Source organism: Taudactylus pleione, unplaced genomic scaffold (assembly GCF_031769625.1).
Source record: "Taudactylus pleione unplaced genomic scaffold, aTauple2 ptg000391l, whole genome shotgun sequence".
Taxonomy (NCBI): Eukaryota; Metazoa; Chordata; class Amphibia; order Anura; family Myobatrachidae; genus Taudactylus; species Taudactylus pleione.
In genome coordinates this window covers 7,734,952-7,752,608 of record NW_028284792.1, presented here as the reverse complement: position 1 = coordinate 7,752,608, position 17,657 = coordinate 7,734,952, and the positions used below count along the sequence as shown (strand labels likewise).

The window sequence follows — 17,657 nt, the reverse complement described above, 5'->3', positions numbered from 1 at the left end:
CTAACCCCATGCGTAAGGAGGTGTGCCCCCAGACGGACCCAGAGAAAGAGATTTAATCTTGATTTATTCCAAGGAGTGTATTCTATGTCATCATAAACACTACCTTACAAATATTCTCTATAGTTAGTAGAGGACTGTGTGGAAATGTTACAGTATATGAGGTCAGGTACTCACTGGCGTTTCCACAATGTGACACTAGCAAGATACAAGTGAAATGCAAATCAAATGCTTTTGACAGGCATTTATTACTATCATGTGAAGCTCCCTATAATATTCCACAATGTGTGTTCCTGTATCTGTGTGTCTGGCGAATGTGTGAAGGAGCTCTATATCTTGGAGAATTGAAAATCAGTGACCTTGTGTTGTTGTTGTTATTATAAGCTTAGCTTCTGCCAAACCATGTAGTTGTACATTTGAAATTCATTATGACTTCAGCATGCATTTGACGGCACACCGGTATACCAGACCAGGCATCAGGTTGACCATACAAGCAGGGTGAGATTAAGGTTAGTGGAGACCCATGGGCAACAAAGTTATGGGGGTCCCTAATAATATAATTGTAAAATTGATATACCGATATATCTCCTAGCCATCACTGAAACCTGGATGTCCCTCTTGGACACCACTTCTCCCAGGGCTTTCTCCTCTGGGGTTCTTACATTATCTCAAAGACCCCAGCCCAGGGGTCGCAATGGTGGTGGTGTTGGGATTCTTCTATCTGTTCATCTCCGAGTAGCTGTCATCTGTCATCCCCCTGGCCCACTCTCCATATTCCCTGACAACTTTGCTTCCTGGCTCTCTTACTACCTCTCTTTAGATTTCTCTTCCATTATCGTAGGTGACTTCAATATCCCTATAGATGTCCCCACTGAATCCTCTGCATAAACGTAACATTGAGGCTATCTACACCATTTCCTTATCCTTGCTGCTTGACTCACTTCTCTCCTCCATTATCTTTCTTTATTGCCCTGAACAAGCCACTTCCCCACACAATGTATCCCTTACTTTTTCTCGACTCAGGCCCTGATTCAGAGCCGGACGCTCTAACAGAGCGCTCGCTCTGAATCAGGGCCGTCCCTTCACCTTTTTGGAGCGACCTCCTGGCCGCTCGCATAGCTGTGGGTAACCACCCACAGCTATAGCGAGCAGCCAAAATGATGGTCGCGATGGTCAAGACCATCGCGGCCATCGGGCTTGCGACGAGACCCTGCGGTAGGGTCTCGCTGCCGCAAGCCCTGGAGTGCTTTTGGCTCTATAAGAGCCAAAAGCACTCCCACTGACATCACTAGTGATGTCAGTGGGGCCGGCCCCAGATGGTAGACGTTCCCATGGGAACGCCTTCGTCTGGGCAGCCACGCCCCAGCTCGCCCACCAAAGGGGGCGTGCTGTCAATCACCATCGACAGCACGCCCCCTTAGTGCGAGACCCATAACGACGGCTTGGCCGTCGTTATTCGGGTCTCGCGCATGCGTACGACGGAGTTGCCTCCGTCGTGCGCATGCGCACTTAGGCAACATCGACCCACTTGCGAGCACTCAGCGCTCGCGAGCGGGTCTGAATCAGGCCCTCTGTTGCTTCAGCAATCACTACTCACCCTAGCAGATCCACACCTCAACCCTGGCATTCCAAATACACCACATACCTACAAAAGTGTTCACAAGTTGCAGAGCAAAGCTCTAAGGCAGACTTCCTCCATTTCACATTTATGCTCTCATCCTACAGTGCTGCTCTTTCCCTCTCTAAACAGTCGTATTTCAAAAGACTCATCTCCTTCCAGTCCTCTAACCCCCAGTGTCCCTTAGCAACTTTCAAATCCCTTCTCTGCCCACCCCCTGGTTGCCTCCCCTCCTCACTCTCTGCCCTTGACTTTGCCACCTACTTCACTTCTAAAATTTACTCTATACTGTATGCCAGGACATCACATCCCGCCAGACCGTAAGTACCCTGCCCACTCCTTTCCCAACCTACCCCTCCCCATTCATCTTAGCAACCCTGACATCTTTTTCTCCTGTATATGAAGATGAAGTCATGGCCCTCATATGGTCCTCCCCTCTTGACCCAATCCTCCTTTGCTACTTTTCCCCTCTTGCCTATTCCCATCTTGCCCACCTTTTTAATCTCTCCCTCTCATCAGGCACTGTCCATTCAAGCATGCCCTTGTCTCCCCCATTGATCCTAACACTCTCTCCAACTACCGACCCATCTCTCTCCTTGTTTTTACCTCCAAGCTTCTTGAGCATATTGCCTTTCTGTCCTCCCACTCCCAGCTTGACCCTTTTCAGTCTGGCTTCTGTCCTGTCCACTCTACTTAAACTGCCTTAATGAAAGTCAGCAATGACCTACTTGCTCCCAAATTCAGAGGCCACTACTCTCTGCTCATTCTAATCAACCTCTATGGTGCTTTTGACACTGTGGACCAACCGCTCCACCTGCAAAACCTTCACTCCCATGGTCTATGTGATACTGCTCAGTCTTGGTAGTCCTCCTACGTCTCTATTCAATCCTTCCCTGTCTTGTCTCATGTAATAGTAGGTGTCCCCCAAGGTTCTGTTCTTCAACCTCTCCTATTCATCAATACGTCCTCTTTAGGTGATCTCAGCAGCTATTTTGACTTCCAATATCAAATCCTTGCTGATGATACTCAGATCTACCTTTCCTCCCCTGACCTTTCACCCTCTCTTCTCACTCGTATCTCCAACTGTCTCTCTGCTATCTTCCTGGATATCCCAGTGCTTAACTTGTCTAAGACTGAGCTGATCAACTTCCCACCATCCCGCATAACCTCACTACCCACAATTTCAATATCCATTGATATCACAACCATCTCATCTAGCCCCCAAGTGTGCGGTCTTCGAGTTATCCTTAGCTCCTCACTCTCTTTCAAACTACACATTCAGTACCTTTCACAGTCCAGCCAATTTCATCTCAGAAATATTTCCAGGATCAAACCTTTTCACACTTGGATGCTATTAAAACCACCAGGGATGTTTTGTCTACATTGTATCATGTCAACAAAATATACCATACACTAAAGCAGACACGGAATCCAAGAAGGCCTTCGAATCCTTACTCTACTCTGGAGACAGGCTGTTCGGCGCAGTTGGACAAAATCGTGGCTACTGTGGCAGCCTCAAAATCTGCTTTTCTGCCATCAACAGCTCCTAAGCCTAGATCAGCCTCTTTTCGGTCTATTCGCCCTCAGGGTAAGGCAAAAGGTCAGTCCTTTCCTAGACAGTCTAGGTCTCACAAGACCACCAAGCTGCAAGCTAAGCACTCTTGGTCGGCCAGACGTCCAGCTTCCAAATTTGATGACAAACCCTTCGTCTGATAGGGCGGGCCTCCTCCTGGGGGATCCCAGGGTGGGAGGCTGACTTTTTAGATTTGCCGACTCTTGCCGTCAAACAGCAACAGATACCTGGGTCCAAGAAGTGGTCACTCAGGGGTATGCTCTCACCTTTCTGAAGCATCCTCCCCAGCAATTTTTTTGTACAGGTCCCACGTCAGACCCTATCAAGGTTCTGGCCCTACAGGAAGCCATTCACTCCCTGCTGAGTTCAGGTGTGATAATACCGGTTCCTTCGGTTCATCGAGGAACTGCTTTTTATTCCACTCTTTTTGATTCAGTAGCCCAACGGGTCTCATCGACCTCTTATGAATCTCAAATCCCTCAACAAATTTATCAGAGTGCCCAAGTTCTGCAGGGAAACTCTACGTTCAATAGTCCTAGCATTGGAGCCTGGGGATTTCATGGTTTATCTGGACATTCTGGATGCATACCTCTATTACTCCAACCCACCAACGGTTCCTATGGTTTGCTGTTCTGCAGCAACATTACCAGTTTCAGGCACTGCTCTTTGGTCATCAATGGCCCTTCGGGTCTTTACCAAAATAATGGCAGTTATGGCGGCCCACCTAAGGCATCAAGGAGTCAGAATCCTGACATACATAGACGATCTCTTAATCTTTGCATAGTCACTGGCTGTGTTGCAACACCATCTCCAGCTGACCGTGAACTGCCTGCAAACACACGGCTGGCTCATCAATTGGAAAAAGTCCTTCCTCTCTCCGACACAGCGAATGGTATATCTGGGGGCTCTCCTGGATTCTCGAATACAGAGGATCTTTCTGCCAGCAGACAAAATTTCAGCACTGCAATTGCGTGTGTGCAACTTGCTTCACAGTCAGAGGATATCCATTCACTCAGCTATGCAGGTCCTGGGGTCCATGCTATCCACACTCGATATGATGGAATACGCCCAGTTCCACTCCAGGCCCCTTCAACAACTGATTAACTCCCGGTGGAACAGGCAGTATCATCTGATCCGGTCCCAGATGATCCTCCTCTCTCTGGAGTTTCGGCTTTCCCTCTAATGGTGGCTACACACATCCCACCTGGACAAGGGTCGCCCCTTCTGGATTCCAAATTGGGAGTTTCTCACTACAGATGCCAGCCTTCACAGATGGGGCGTGGTAACCGGTCATCATACCTTTCAGGGATGGTGGACAACCCAGGAAAGTTGCCTGCCCATAAACATTCTGGAGCTTCGAGTAGTGTACAGAGCACTCACTCAGGTGGAATACCTTCTCCAGGGCAGGCCGGACAAAATCCAGTCTGACAACGCGACTGCAGTAGCCTACCTCAACCATCAGGGAGGCACGCAAAGTCGGGCAGCCATGCGAGAAGTGGCAAACATCCTGGTCTGGGCCGAATGTCATCTCCCGGCAATCTCTGCAGTGTTCATCCCCAGCGTCCTCAACTGGGAGACTTGGGCTCTCCACCCAGATATCTTTCAACTCTTGGTGGACAAATGGAGATTACCAGAAGTAGACATCATGTCACAACCACAAGGTCCCCAGGTACGGGTCCAGGACCAGAGACCCCTCAGCCGTCTTTGTGGATGCTCTGGCAGTGAGGTGGAACTTCAGTCTTGCATACCTCTTTCCTCCGATCTCCCTCCTCCTGAGGGTTCTCCAAAAGTTCAAACAAGAAGGCGGCAGTCTGGCCCAGGCGCCATTGGTTCACTGACCTACAGAGTCTCTACATAGACACTTCTTTTTCACTTCCTCTACGGCAGGATCTGTTAGCGCAGGGCCCTTTCCTGCACATACCTAGTCTCTTTGATGGTGTGACTCATCCCTCTTAAGAGACAAGGTGCAATGCGGCCACGTGGTTTTCCGTCCACATCTTTCTCAGGTTCTATGCCTTTGACACCTCTGCCTCACAGGATGCTTTCTTTGGGCATCATATATTCCTTTCTGCTCAAAAGCATTCCCACTCTTAGGGGAAACTGCTTTAGGACATCCCCATGGTATCCCTGTGGATCCCTATGGACCCTGAAGAAGAAATTATTGTAGACTTACCTTTGTTAATTCTATTTCTTTGAAGTCCATAGGGTCCACAGGGCACCCACCCTGACACACCCGGCTTCATTGGGTATTTTCCTCTTGGTCACAGATTCCGTCATTTTTTGTGAGTGTTTCTTGTGTACATTGTTCTTCCTTCTCCTCTCTCTTGCCTTGGGCTTGTTTATAAAACTGATCTGCCTTTGGCTGGAGAAGGGGTATATGTGGAGGAGGACCAGTGCATCCTGGGAGCTAAAGCTTTAACTGTTTGGTGCCCTGATCATGCCAACCACATACACCCCATGGTATCCCTGTGGACTTCGAAGAAAGACAGTTAACAAAGGTAAGCCTACTATAACTCAGATATATATATATATATATATATATATATATATATCTCAAATACTTGATATTGCAGCTCACAATTGGGACATCTTACTTGCTCAACTCACACAGCCTCCACTGCTCCTGCTGCGGCTCTCAGCGCTGCCATGCTGTCTCTCTGGATCTCCTGCACAAACCACTGGCAATTCTGCTGCGGTCCCCAGCACTCTATTAGCCGGTATTAAGTGGCGCTGGCACTCAGCACCCTCAGCATTGTTGCTTGAAAAGTCCTCACACATAGACCAGTGGCCTCTCACCCCGCTCTCCAGCTCCGCTCCTCGTGTGTATGTCCGGCAAAACTGCACTTTTCCAACAACTGAGTCCCTTTTCTCTTCCCAGCTTATCTCTTCTTGTACTCTACGACTCCACCTAGTGGCAGCCTCTGGTACAACAACGTCCGTAGGCATACATTGATGAAGAATTTTCCAAGGTTGGATATATGTAGAATGTGTCTATGATATATAGATGTATTTTATGTTTGCAGAGTATACATTGACAGAGCATACAGAGATTTTGATGAATTACAAAATGAACAACACTCCAACAAGAAAATGCAGATCTTGCATCTGTTGTAGACTCTATATATGACATTAAGTTTTCAAAACTAAAAAGTACATACTAGGGACAATAGAAGCTTATACACTAATAGTTGCAAGAGTAATAATTACAAACAAATCAAACCAGCACCTTGCAAATACAAAACAAACATCATGTAGCTACTTTTCCTTCTTTAGCCTATTACTGCAGAGCATACACAAAGTTACATATGAGGATATGAGGATAAGATGAAACATTTTTTAATATATTTATGACTGAAGAAAGCATACCTCCCAAACATCCCGATTTCAGTGGGACAGACCCGCTTTTCGGGTACTGTCCTGTCAGTGGGAGTGGTTGGGGGGCACTCTTTTTGGTGTTGCACTGCAGAGCAGCAGTGATTGGATGTTGCAGGCACTGTGCTGGGAGAAGCTGGGGGCTGCACAACAGCTCCCAGAGCATTGGGCAAACACCCAGCATGATGAGAACAGAGGTGTGATGCGCAGTCACACCCCCAAAACGTGCATAGCATGAGGTCTTTGGCGCACGTGCATAGCATGAGGTCTTTGGCGCACGTGCATAGCATGAGGTCTTTGGCGCACGTGCACAGCATGAGGTCTTTGGCGCACGTGCACAGCATGAGGTCTTTGGCGCACGTGCACAAAAGTTCCAACCCAACCTTTTTAGAGTTTGGAGATAGGAAAACGCACAGGCTAATAGTGGTACAAATGCTCTGTTACACAGCTATATCCAAACAAAGAACCAGCTCTTTCTTCCCCACATTTCTTTCTCTCGGGTACAGTATCCCACCATTCATGCTCCTACTTTTATGTACCTCACGACTCTCGTGCTTTTCTCCCTGCTCAAATGTCCACTACTCAATGACCGGATTACTGTTAATAGATCATTAAAAATGAATTGCATAAGAAAACAACTTAATATTGTCACTTACTGCCACTTGTTGGTGTAGATTGTTATACTCTTCTCACAGCTCCTGACTTTTAATTCTAGCGAGTATTACAAGAAGTAACAAAAAATGACACGTGAAGAGGAACTACCTGATTGGCAGACATCTCAAGAGTTTTATGAAAAATATGAGCCCAAAGAGATCCTGGGAAGGTAAATATCTATTATAGAGTATAACACTGCAGTGGAGGATGACTGTATTGAACCATGATTTACAAAAACATAGCAAAGCAAATTTCATAAAGAAATGTTTTTCAAGATGAACAAAGTTGTTTAATACTTTTTTTTTTTAGTTTTTAATAAAATATAGGTACACACGTTTTATATATTAGATTGCCAAAAGTATGTGGACACCCGAACATCTCACCCACATGTGCATCTGTGCTTATTGAACATTTCATTCTCATTCCAAAACCTTGGACATTAATGTGGAGTTGGTCCCCCTTTTCATGCTATAGCAGCCTCCTCATATATATATATATATATATATATATATGTATATGCAGAATGGCGGTGGCACTCCCCAATAAAACACGATTAGATAGGGTTAAATAAACCTCTATATTTTCTATAGAAGTTTATTTAACCCTACTCTAATCGTGTTTTATTGGCGAGTGCCGCTGCCATTCTGCATCTACTTCTCTGATTTCTGCGGAGGCCACCCACAATTACATTGTGGATTATGAGTGCCGAGCCTATGCTACAATTACTACAAATATATATATATATATATATATATATATACACAATCATCACATTCCTGGAGTGACCATTCAATATGTAAACATTTTGTGACAAAATTTTTTCAAGAAATATGAAACATTGACTACCTGCAAGGTGGGGTGCCGGCCTTATATATATATATATATATATATATATATATGTGTGTCAATCAATGATAAATCGTACAAATTATGTCAAAAAGCAGGGTGCAGGGTCACAAATTATCACAGCAAAGAAAACTTCTCAACTGTCTCCTGGGAAACGATAAAGGAGGACCAGCACACCATCCGTATAGCAAATAGCATATCAATAAATTTATTTAATAATTATTAAATAAATGTATTGATATGCTTTGTGCTATACGGATGGTGTGCTGGTCCTCCTTTATCGTTTCCCAGGAGACAGTTGAGGAGTTTTTTCTTTGCTATATATATATATATATATATATATATATATATATATATATGTATTTATATATATATATAGATATATAAAAAATACATGCTAGGGGCATCAGCCAAAATTTTGCCGAGGACACCGAATTGGCTAGGGCCGGCTCTGACAGTATCAAGAAGTGTGCTAAATTTTATCAGAACATTCTGAGTGGAATATTATAAGTGAAACCTGATTTTCTGTAATAACATCTATCCTCAAATTGTTTGCTCACAATACTTATAGGTATTTATGTAACTATTGCTGCTCCTTAAATTGTGAGTTGGAACAAAGCAATGATATACAGAGCGTGGGAGCAGTAATATATTGTTCTCTGGACTTTGCATTGCCAATCTCTGTGCTTCCTGCAGAGGAGTTAGCAGTGTGGTCAGGAGATGCATCTACAAGCCCAGCAGAGAGGACTTTGCTGTAAAAATTATTGACATTACTGGTGATCACTTGACACCACAGGAAATAGAGGAGCTTCGAGACGCAACTATCAAAGAGATTGACATCTTAAAGAAGGTTTCTGGACATCTGAATGTTAGTGAGTAACATTTCCTCTGCTTTAATGATGCCAAACTAATTTGTACACACGAAAAAAAACCTCACAATACAATACAACTGCAATGTTTACTACTTTATGGCAAAGCCTTTCCTCCATCTCAGGATTCATTAGCGATACACCTAAAATGATCTGTCCAACCATCCAACTAGTGCAGTGTTAGGAACATATGTCTGATAATGTATGGGAGCAAATGACAATCCACCATTTGCCTCCAAACACTAGAAAATGGACAAAAATGGTCATTCAGACAAATTGGTTAAATCTGTTTCATTTAACCAACTTGTCGATTGTCATTTGTATGGGCCAGCTTTAGAAATCTCCCACGACGATGTCACTCACAGAGCCTGATCTCCCTGTGCCATCCTGTCTGAGCAGCCAACAGGAATGCCCAGCAAGTCACGACACAGAGCTAGTGCACAGCCGTCCTTCCCTCAACACTGAAGGCTCTGCCATCCCCCGCCCTCCATGTGTCAGTCCCAAGGGTTAGAACGCCCCCCCCCCTCCCCCCCATATATTACCCACTGTGGGAGGCCGTCTCACGCGTAAGGGGTTTATACTTGTATATTTGCAAAATGTAATTGTTACTTATCACTATATATCGCATAATTTTGATACGATATATAGCTTGTCTAAGTAGCAATTCATGTATACTTACCTGTCCTGCAATGTGAACCGGTATCCAGCGATGCAGTCTTCTCCTGCGGTCCTCTTCATTAGGTAAGGCTCTACGATTGCGCCAGTTGCCATCTTGTAACTTCAGTGCTGCTTGGGGGGCTGTGTGAGGGAGAAGGGAGGGCAGTCAGGACACAGACGGAGACCGGAGACAGAGAACAGGAGCAGAACGAGGGTTACTTTGGTGGCAGGGGATAGGAGCAGAGAGAGGGGAGGGGGGCAGGGCACTGGGGTAGCGGGCAGCAGGGGTAGTGCAGTGCAGAGTGAGGGGGGAATGGGGCAGCAGCGGACAGTCACGAGGAGGTGACCCGGCCTATGCCCTGGGCTCCTCTGATTGGCTGCTGCTGGTGAAGGGGGCAGGGAGACAGCTGTCTTCCCTGCTCTTCTCCCTTTAGGAGGCACATTATGCCATCCTGAGATGGAGAAAACATTTTCAGAAGCGAAACGGAATGCTGAGCTTTGCTTCTATGAATCGCTCTCCCCATACTACTGTATGGGGAAGCGAAGTGTATACTTAGCAGGGGAAACGCTGGAGAAATCTCATGTTTCTCCAGTGACCCCTTCTATGAATAAGGAGAAGCAGCGAAAATCCTTTTTATCACTGCTAAATTTATAGACCCCTAAGTGTTATGTTAGGGGACTCCCCTTGCAGATGACAGCAGTGTAGGCCCCTTCATCCCATAGTAGAGGGTGGGGATCTGAGGCAGTGGGGCCCACCGGGCAATAACCCGGCCCCCCGCCAGGCCAACACTGATTTCATATTATCTTGCTATTCTTTGATCTGCTTTTCTGTAGTCACAGAACTTATTTACAGTCAGTCATATGTTACGTTTTATAAATGGAGGAATGTGCTAATTTACCAGATGTAATATATAAAACACATTTAAAAGATATTATAAAGTTGTCGGTTTTATTTTCCAAAATAAGTAATTTTTCCATCCCATGTCCCATTTGTATTGTATCGGAAATCTGCATGTATCCGGCATATGCACATTCCCAGTATTGTACAAATAAATATGAACACTATTAACATGTGGTTCTGTTTCTATTTATTACAGTCCAGCTGAAGGACAGCTATGAGTCCAACACCTTCTTCTTTTTGGTCTTTGACCTGTAAGTACCGTTCAGTATGGTTTTTCTTACATAATGCTGATTATTATTCTCAGTAAGTATTTATAAAGGCCACCACATTCCTGCAGCATTATATGAATGGTGGTAAAAATACACAAAATAAAATAATAAACATCCCTGCTCAACACTGTAATAAAATGTGAATTGTGAGACATAAAGGGGCCGAGATAATTAGGTTGGAGGAAGCTCGTTCCATGAGTGTGGACATATGCTGCACTTACAGTAGCTCCAAACTCGCAGATTTTTGTTTGCAGACCCACAGAGCTGCAGACAAATAATCCGCAAGACCGGGGCAAAATGGGGACAAATTGAAATGTTGTTGACCGTGTTTCCATGTCCTTGCAATGGCAGTTTGCCCCCCTTGTAGTTAATTAAATCAACCCTTTTCTGAAGGACAAAAACATAGTCCTTCTATCTAGAGCAATAAAAGTATGTAACCTACATATTACAATTGGCTTTTGTGCTACACCTTAAAAGGACTAGAATTCACACATCAAGACTGCACATAGTCATACTGGTGGGGAAATTCACCTTTCATCAGCTAAAAAAAATAGGACAGGCCCAAAAATACCACAGACATTGGGTTTACTTTGATTCATGCAGTTAGAATTTTCGTCTTCCCCTGCAATATCTGACATCTTGTCGCTCAAGAACAGATCCAACCACTGTAGCAATTGTAGATATATTCACCTCCATTTACCTTCTATACCAGGACTGGTCAATCCAACTGTTGTGAAACTGAAAGTCCCAGCATGCTTTACCATGTGATCAGTGGTATGGTATGCTTGGACTTGGAGTTTCACACCAACTGGAGAGCCTCTGGTCAACCAGGCCTGTTCTATACCCTATTAATTCACTAGTATTCAAGTTAATCAATTAAAGGTGCGTACACACTGGGCGATAAAGTGGACGACTGAACGATATCGTTATCGTTCAGTCATCCACTTTATTGTCCATTTTTAAGCCCAAAAAGATGAACGATAACGACGACGCGCGTTCCCGCGGGTCGTTCGTCATCATCGTTCATCGGGCTGACATGCAGGCCAACCTGACGATCTCGTCAGGTTGCTGCATATCAGGGAATGGGGGAGAGAGCCCGGTGCTGAACGATATCGTTAATGATATCGTTCAGCGGCTGTGCTCAATGTCATAAACGACATTGAGCACAGCCTGCCGGGGACACACTAGACGATATCGCTCAGGGAGCATATCGTCTAGTGTGTATGCACCTTAACTCAATATGAACTGTTATAATTAGAGATGAGCGGGTTCGGTTCCCAGAGAACAGAATCCATCTGAATTTAGCATATCCGAGTCGGATCCAAGCAGGCTCGGAGGATCCCGCCTTACTCGGTTCTCGAAACCGAGGCAAAACCATAGAGACGGAAATCTCGCGGTTCGCGAGCTTTCGTCTCTATGATCAATGCAGTATATAGGGACCACGTGATAGACGCCATTTCACTCCGGCTGTGGAGACTGAACAGGGAGAGTGGATAGTGTAGGGCTGGGAGAGGTGCTGGTGCTATCTGCTGTGTCCTGGGCTGTTGACTGCTGATCCATTCTGGTCTCTGGTCACGGTGCTGTCACTGTCACTGTGCTGTCTCCTGAGTCCTGATCCATTCCGGTCTCTGGTCACTGTGCTGTCTGCTGATCCATTCTGGTCACGGTGCTGTCTGCTGATCCATCAGGGCTGTCTGCTGTGTCCTGGGCTTGTGCTGTATTCATCTCTGGACCCAAGTTCTGGACTCCAAAAAAAATAAATAAAAAAAAAATTAAAGTGTCTTTATTATATTTTTCTGTGTGTGCTCGTGGGTGTTAGACTTAATCGCAGTAGCGCACAAGAGCCAGCCAGTACTGCCCGACTCCAGTCGTGAGCAATAAAAGAAAAAACAGTACAAGTGTCTTATATAGTTAGATTTTTTTCATGTGTGTGTGCGTGGGTGTTAGGCTTAACCACATTAGCGCACAAGATACAGCAACTCCAGTCGTGCTCAATCAAAAAAAAAAACGATTAAAGTGTCTTATATATTTTTTTCTTCTGAGTGTGCGTGGGTGTTAGGCTGAACCACAGTAACGCACAAGATCCAGCGACTCCAGTCGTGCTCAATCAAATAAAATAAACAATTAAAGTGTCATATTTTTTTCTTCTGTGTGCTCGTGGGTGTTAGGCTTAACCACAGTAGCGCACAAGAGCCAGCCAGCAACGCAAGTTGCAACCTTGTGCTGCCCGACTACAGTTGTGCTCCAAAAAAACCTCTGGGGCCAAGTTCTTCTGGAGCTGACAAAAAATAAAAATCATTGTCTTTTTTTCTAATATTTTTGTGTGTGCGCACGACTGCACGTGTGTTAATTTTGTAACCGCACCTTGGCTACACTATTGGTGATTGTGACACTGCTTCTAGACTGCAGAAAAAATATGGAGGGCTGTCACATGACAGGAGAGCAAGGCCAAGAACCACATGTTGTAGCTGCCGCCAGCAGTGCAAGGCCGTCAACTTCCTCGACCTCTAGGAAGGCCCATGCCCCAGGACTTAAGTCACGCCATCAATATGGTAAAGCAAGTTTTACTGAAATTAAGAAAAAAAATTTGAAAGGATATTTGCCTTTAGATAAACAAAACATTGCCAATATGCCATTCACTACACAAAGTGGCTAGGAAAGGATAAAGGCTTGACCTTCTTTCTTTATGAAGACTGCTGATTCTGATAGCCCTTCTGCATGTAGTAGTAGTGGTGGTGGTCCAATTAAAAATGTGAAAGTTGTTAAGACAGCTCCGGGAAAACCAACTGTGTGCCCTGAGAAATCAAAACCACAAATCCCCGAGGAGAGTGCAGGTGTGTCCGCGGTTGCCATGTGTGAGCCAGACCTAAATACTAGTGTACTGGAGGATCCTCCAAGTTTCCACATTTGTGTGCCCTCTGTAAATGTGGGGAAGGGCAGTCAACATCTTAGACACGTAGTCATTGAGGATGCTTCTGTGGAATTGCACATGGAGGAGGAGGCTATTTTGGTGGATGAAGGCACTAAGGATGATGAGGATGTTGATGATGAAGATGTTAGTGATCAGGATGTTGATACCGAGGATGTCCTTTGTGTAAGAAAGGCAATAGCTGTTGCCCATGGTTTGAAAAAGCCAAAGCCCATTGTTGTCATGTCGGGACAAAAGACAAAAAAATCTACTTCTCACGTGTGGAATTATTTCCATCCCGATCCGGACAACAGTTGTCAAGCCATATGTGCCCATTGCCATGCGAGTGAGTAGAGGGAGGGACCTAAACCATCTAGGAACCTCCTCCTTGTTACATCACTTGGAGCGCATTACTCAAATATCAAAGTGTACGTCGCCAAGTTCCAAAACTCAAAACATAACAAGTCCAGTGTCACCTACCTGCTCCCTATCTGTGGGATCCAAGCGCCTTCGATCTCCAACACTAACACCTGCATCATCACCTACATCCTCATTCGTGATCGGAAGTAATTTAAAAAAACAATTGACTATTAAACAGTCCTTTGATAGAGGAAGTAAGTATAACAGCTGTCACCCAGTTTCACAGCGGATCACTGACGCCATGACAGCTGTGCTAGTATTAGATGGTGAAATAATAAAAAATGAGGATGATAGTGTGGAGGAAGTGCAAAAGGAGGATGAGGGGGAAATTTGTGTCCTATCTGACGCTAATGTGGATGTTGATGATAAGGATGTGGTTTGTGTAAATCAGCCACCAGTGGCAGCAGTTCTTGCTAATGATAAAAAGAAAGCCAGAAAAGCAACGTCTTCGGTGTGGAATTATTTTAATCTAAATTCTGACAACAGTTGTGAAGGCATCTGTTCCATTTGTAAAGCCAAAGTTAGCAGAGGAAGGGACGTTAACCATCTAGGCACCTCCTCCCTGTTCCGTCATTTGCAGCAAGATCATGCAATTTGTTTAACAAAATTATAATTTGTAAATTAATAACAAGCAGTCCAGTATCAGCTACCAGCAGTTTGGACCATAGCATGCAATCTCCACCACCAACACCCTTATCATCAACCTCCTCCTTAATAATTGAAGGTAGTCCTTCCAAAAAATGTTTTGTGGGGCCCAAACAAACCAAGGAGTTCAGCCACGAAAGTGTCAGTCCTAGTCGCTAAAGTGCTTGGTTTGTTAAACTGTGCATGTCCTTTTTAATATCTCACATAAGAGTGGGTGGGAGGGACAATTCCATCTTGCACCTTTTTCCTTTACATTTGGCACAATTTGGGGCATTGCCGACTGACATTATTATAGTTTATTAAACTGCCATCCTGTCTGCCACTGCTGTGTGGCAAAGTTTCATAAATGTCTGATATTTTTTTAAACTACCGTGCGTTTGTGCCGCTGCTCTGCTGCTTACTTTAGCCAGCCAGCTCGCTACAGCCTTTGGCCTATATTGGTGAAAAATAGTGAAATCAATATTGTGAACTGTGAGTTGGTTAGAAATGCCTGAAAATCATTGTTATTAAGGTTAATAATACTGTAGGAAAAAAACAGGCCCAAATTATGTGGTTTTAGCTGTTTTTATGATTTTTTAAGAAAAAATCCAGATCCAAAAAAAAACACAAAAACAAAACAGGGAGGAAAAAAATCCAAAACCAGATTCAGATCCAAAACCAGGGGAGATCCAGATCCAAAACTAAAACCAAAACACGGTGGTCGGCACACATCTATAGTTATAATGCGTAGTACCACCCAATCCTAGCAATCCAACACACTGATTCCGAGAGCTATACAGCAATAATTTAGGATTATTAGGCTGTTATAGGCAATATGAAACATCAAGTGGTAGTATAGATTGGGAATTGGAAATAAGTATTAAGATCAGTCTTTAGAAGCATTAATTTAATTTTTACATCACAATTATTGACTGGCATGGTGATGTAGAGAGCACCTAATGCTGATGGAAAGTGGAGGATTTAATTAATTTATGCAATTTCCCATTACATTTCCCTGAAATATTAAGAAATAATAAACCTTATGGAGGGAAAAGGGAAACTACCAATATTAGATAATACTGAGTGTACTAAGTGTTCAGTTTATTTGAATCACAATTTTTTTTTCGCAAATTTTAATTTTAAATATATTGCAATACCGTTCTTTCATGGATTTTGCATGGATAAACAGACAACATATTTTTCAAGTGATCATAATACAAGTTTAAACTCAAGAGAACACAGCACAACATGGTTCTGCCTTCTCATTTTGTTGTTATTTTAAATAGTTGACATCTTGACAGCACCATGATAGGCGTAGAGTAATCCAGCGTGACTTCCTTCCAGGACGTAGAGAATCTCTAGGACTTTACACATCAACATTTGAAGGAGAAGTTTATGACGGTCATTCTAATGAGCTTATAATATTTGTCCAATGCCAAATTGTTCTGTATGATTGTCTCTAATGCATTCAACACAGTGGTGAGTACAGTACCTGCCTACTAGTCTGTATAACAGCTGCCCTTACGGAGCCTACGATGTCAGCTATGACAATCTCAGATGTCACTGTACCCTTTGCAGTGATAAAATTATCTGTGGTCTGGATGTTATTTTTACATTCTGCTTGGTCTGCCTGTTTGGGTGCAAGTGACAAATTGTTATAACAGCTCTGGGTACATTTAGGTCCTGATATTTTACATGAGTCTCAATTAAATGACGGTCAAGATGGATCTAACATAAATCATTATGGACCTGGATAATGGCTAAAACAAAATTGAATTTTACAGATTCTGTTTAATCTTAAAATACAAAACAAACAAAAAAAAAATCGTATGTAAGTTCTTAGGACTGATCCAGACAATTGATTGTATTTAATTTCTTAGGACTCATTTAGATAAGTGTTTAAATGTATTACAAATAAATGAATCACATGCAGAATACAATAGACAAGGGAACCACTCTTTCTGATGAAAAACCTGATATCAATGCCCACCACAAAAAAAAGTAATCCAAGTATGCGCACTAACCTGGGCCGTTTGTGGTAAGTACAGTGCTACAAGTACAATATTTTTACTAAATTACAAACTGTGACATAAATATATAACTTACCTTTACAAACTGGTATAAGTAGGAATACATATTTTTTCATGTATGTGGATAGGAGAATGCAGATTTCATATTGCCAGCACGAATGTAATGTTAGTTAAAGCACTATAACCGTGTCAGCAGTATAACATTAAACATGATCAAAAACCATAATGTTTAAAGCTATACTGCCAACAAATGTAAAACATGTAACATTACATTATGACATTGGGATTCTCCTGTCCACATATAGTTTGGCGACATATTAATTGTCGACAATTCGACTAGTTCCCAACAAGTACTGTATATAGGCCCTGTCTGTGAGATTTGTAAATTAGTAGGCATAAGGTCTTACTTACAGCTAGAGGTGCAGGGAAGGCTTGAAGGTGAAATTGACTGGATTCAGGAACACAAGAACCATTCAAAGGGTGTTAAATTACATGAGTCAAGTGGAAGGAGCTATTGAGTTTCACAGACAAACTGTAGAAGATGTTAATTAGACAAGGACATAAGCTGGCATACTTAAGATGCTCTGGTTATCTATTTGTAGGATGAAAAGAGGGGAATTGTTTGATTACCTCACAGAACAAGTCACCATGAGTGAGAAGGAAACAAGGTATTGTCCTTACCTACTGGCTTCTGTCAGCAGACACTACGAATTACATGGTATTATGCTCAGCGTTAGTTTATACAACTAATTTAAGTAAATTGAATGTACGGATTTCTTTTCACATACTACTGTGTATTGCTTCACTTAGGGTTGTGTTCACTGAATCAAGATGTTGTGTAATTGTAGTATGAATACCTTTTAAAGTGTTCATTGACATGCCTGCTAATGTAAAGATTGTTTCCAACGCTGAGAGGTAT

At 43.5% G+C, this 17,657-nt stretch overlaps 1 protein-coding gene across 5 annotated transcripts in view; it reads left to right on the top strand.

The window, feature by feature from the left end:
* Positions 1–17,657, top strand: part of PHKG1 (phosphorylase kinase catalytic subunit gamma 1) — a 54,902-nt gene that overhangs the window by 27,070 nt on the left and 10,175 nt on the right. For 3 of the 5 annotated variants that reach the window (XM_088445937.1, XM_088445934.1, XM_088445936.1), the window contains exons 2-5: positions 7,276–7,383; positions 8,757–8,932; positions 10,684–10,738; positions 17,341–17,406. In XM_088445937.1, coding sequence (XP_088302063.1) covers positions 7,301–7,383; positions 8,757–8,932; positions 10,684–10,738; positions 17,341–17,406 — 380 coding nt within the window. In that variant the 5' untranslated portion in view covers positions 7,276–7,300. Of the gene's footprint in view, positions 1–6,066; positions 6,158–6,836; positions 7,061–7,275; positions 7,384–8,756; positions 8,933–10,683; positions 10,739–17,340; positions 17,407–17,657 lie in introns of those variants that run through there. The other 2 variants (XM_088445935.1, XM_088445938.1) reach the window with 2 other exon arrangements.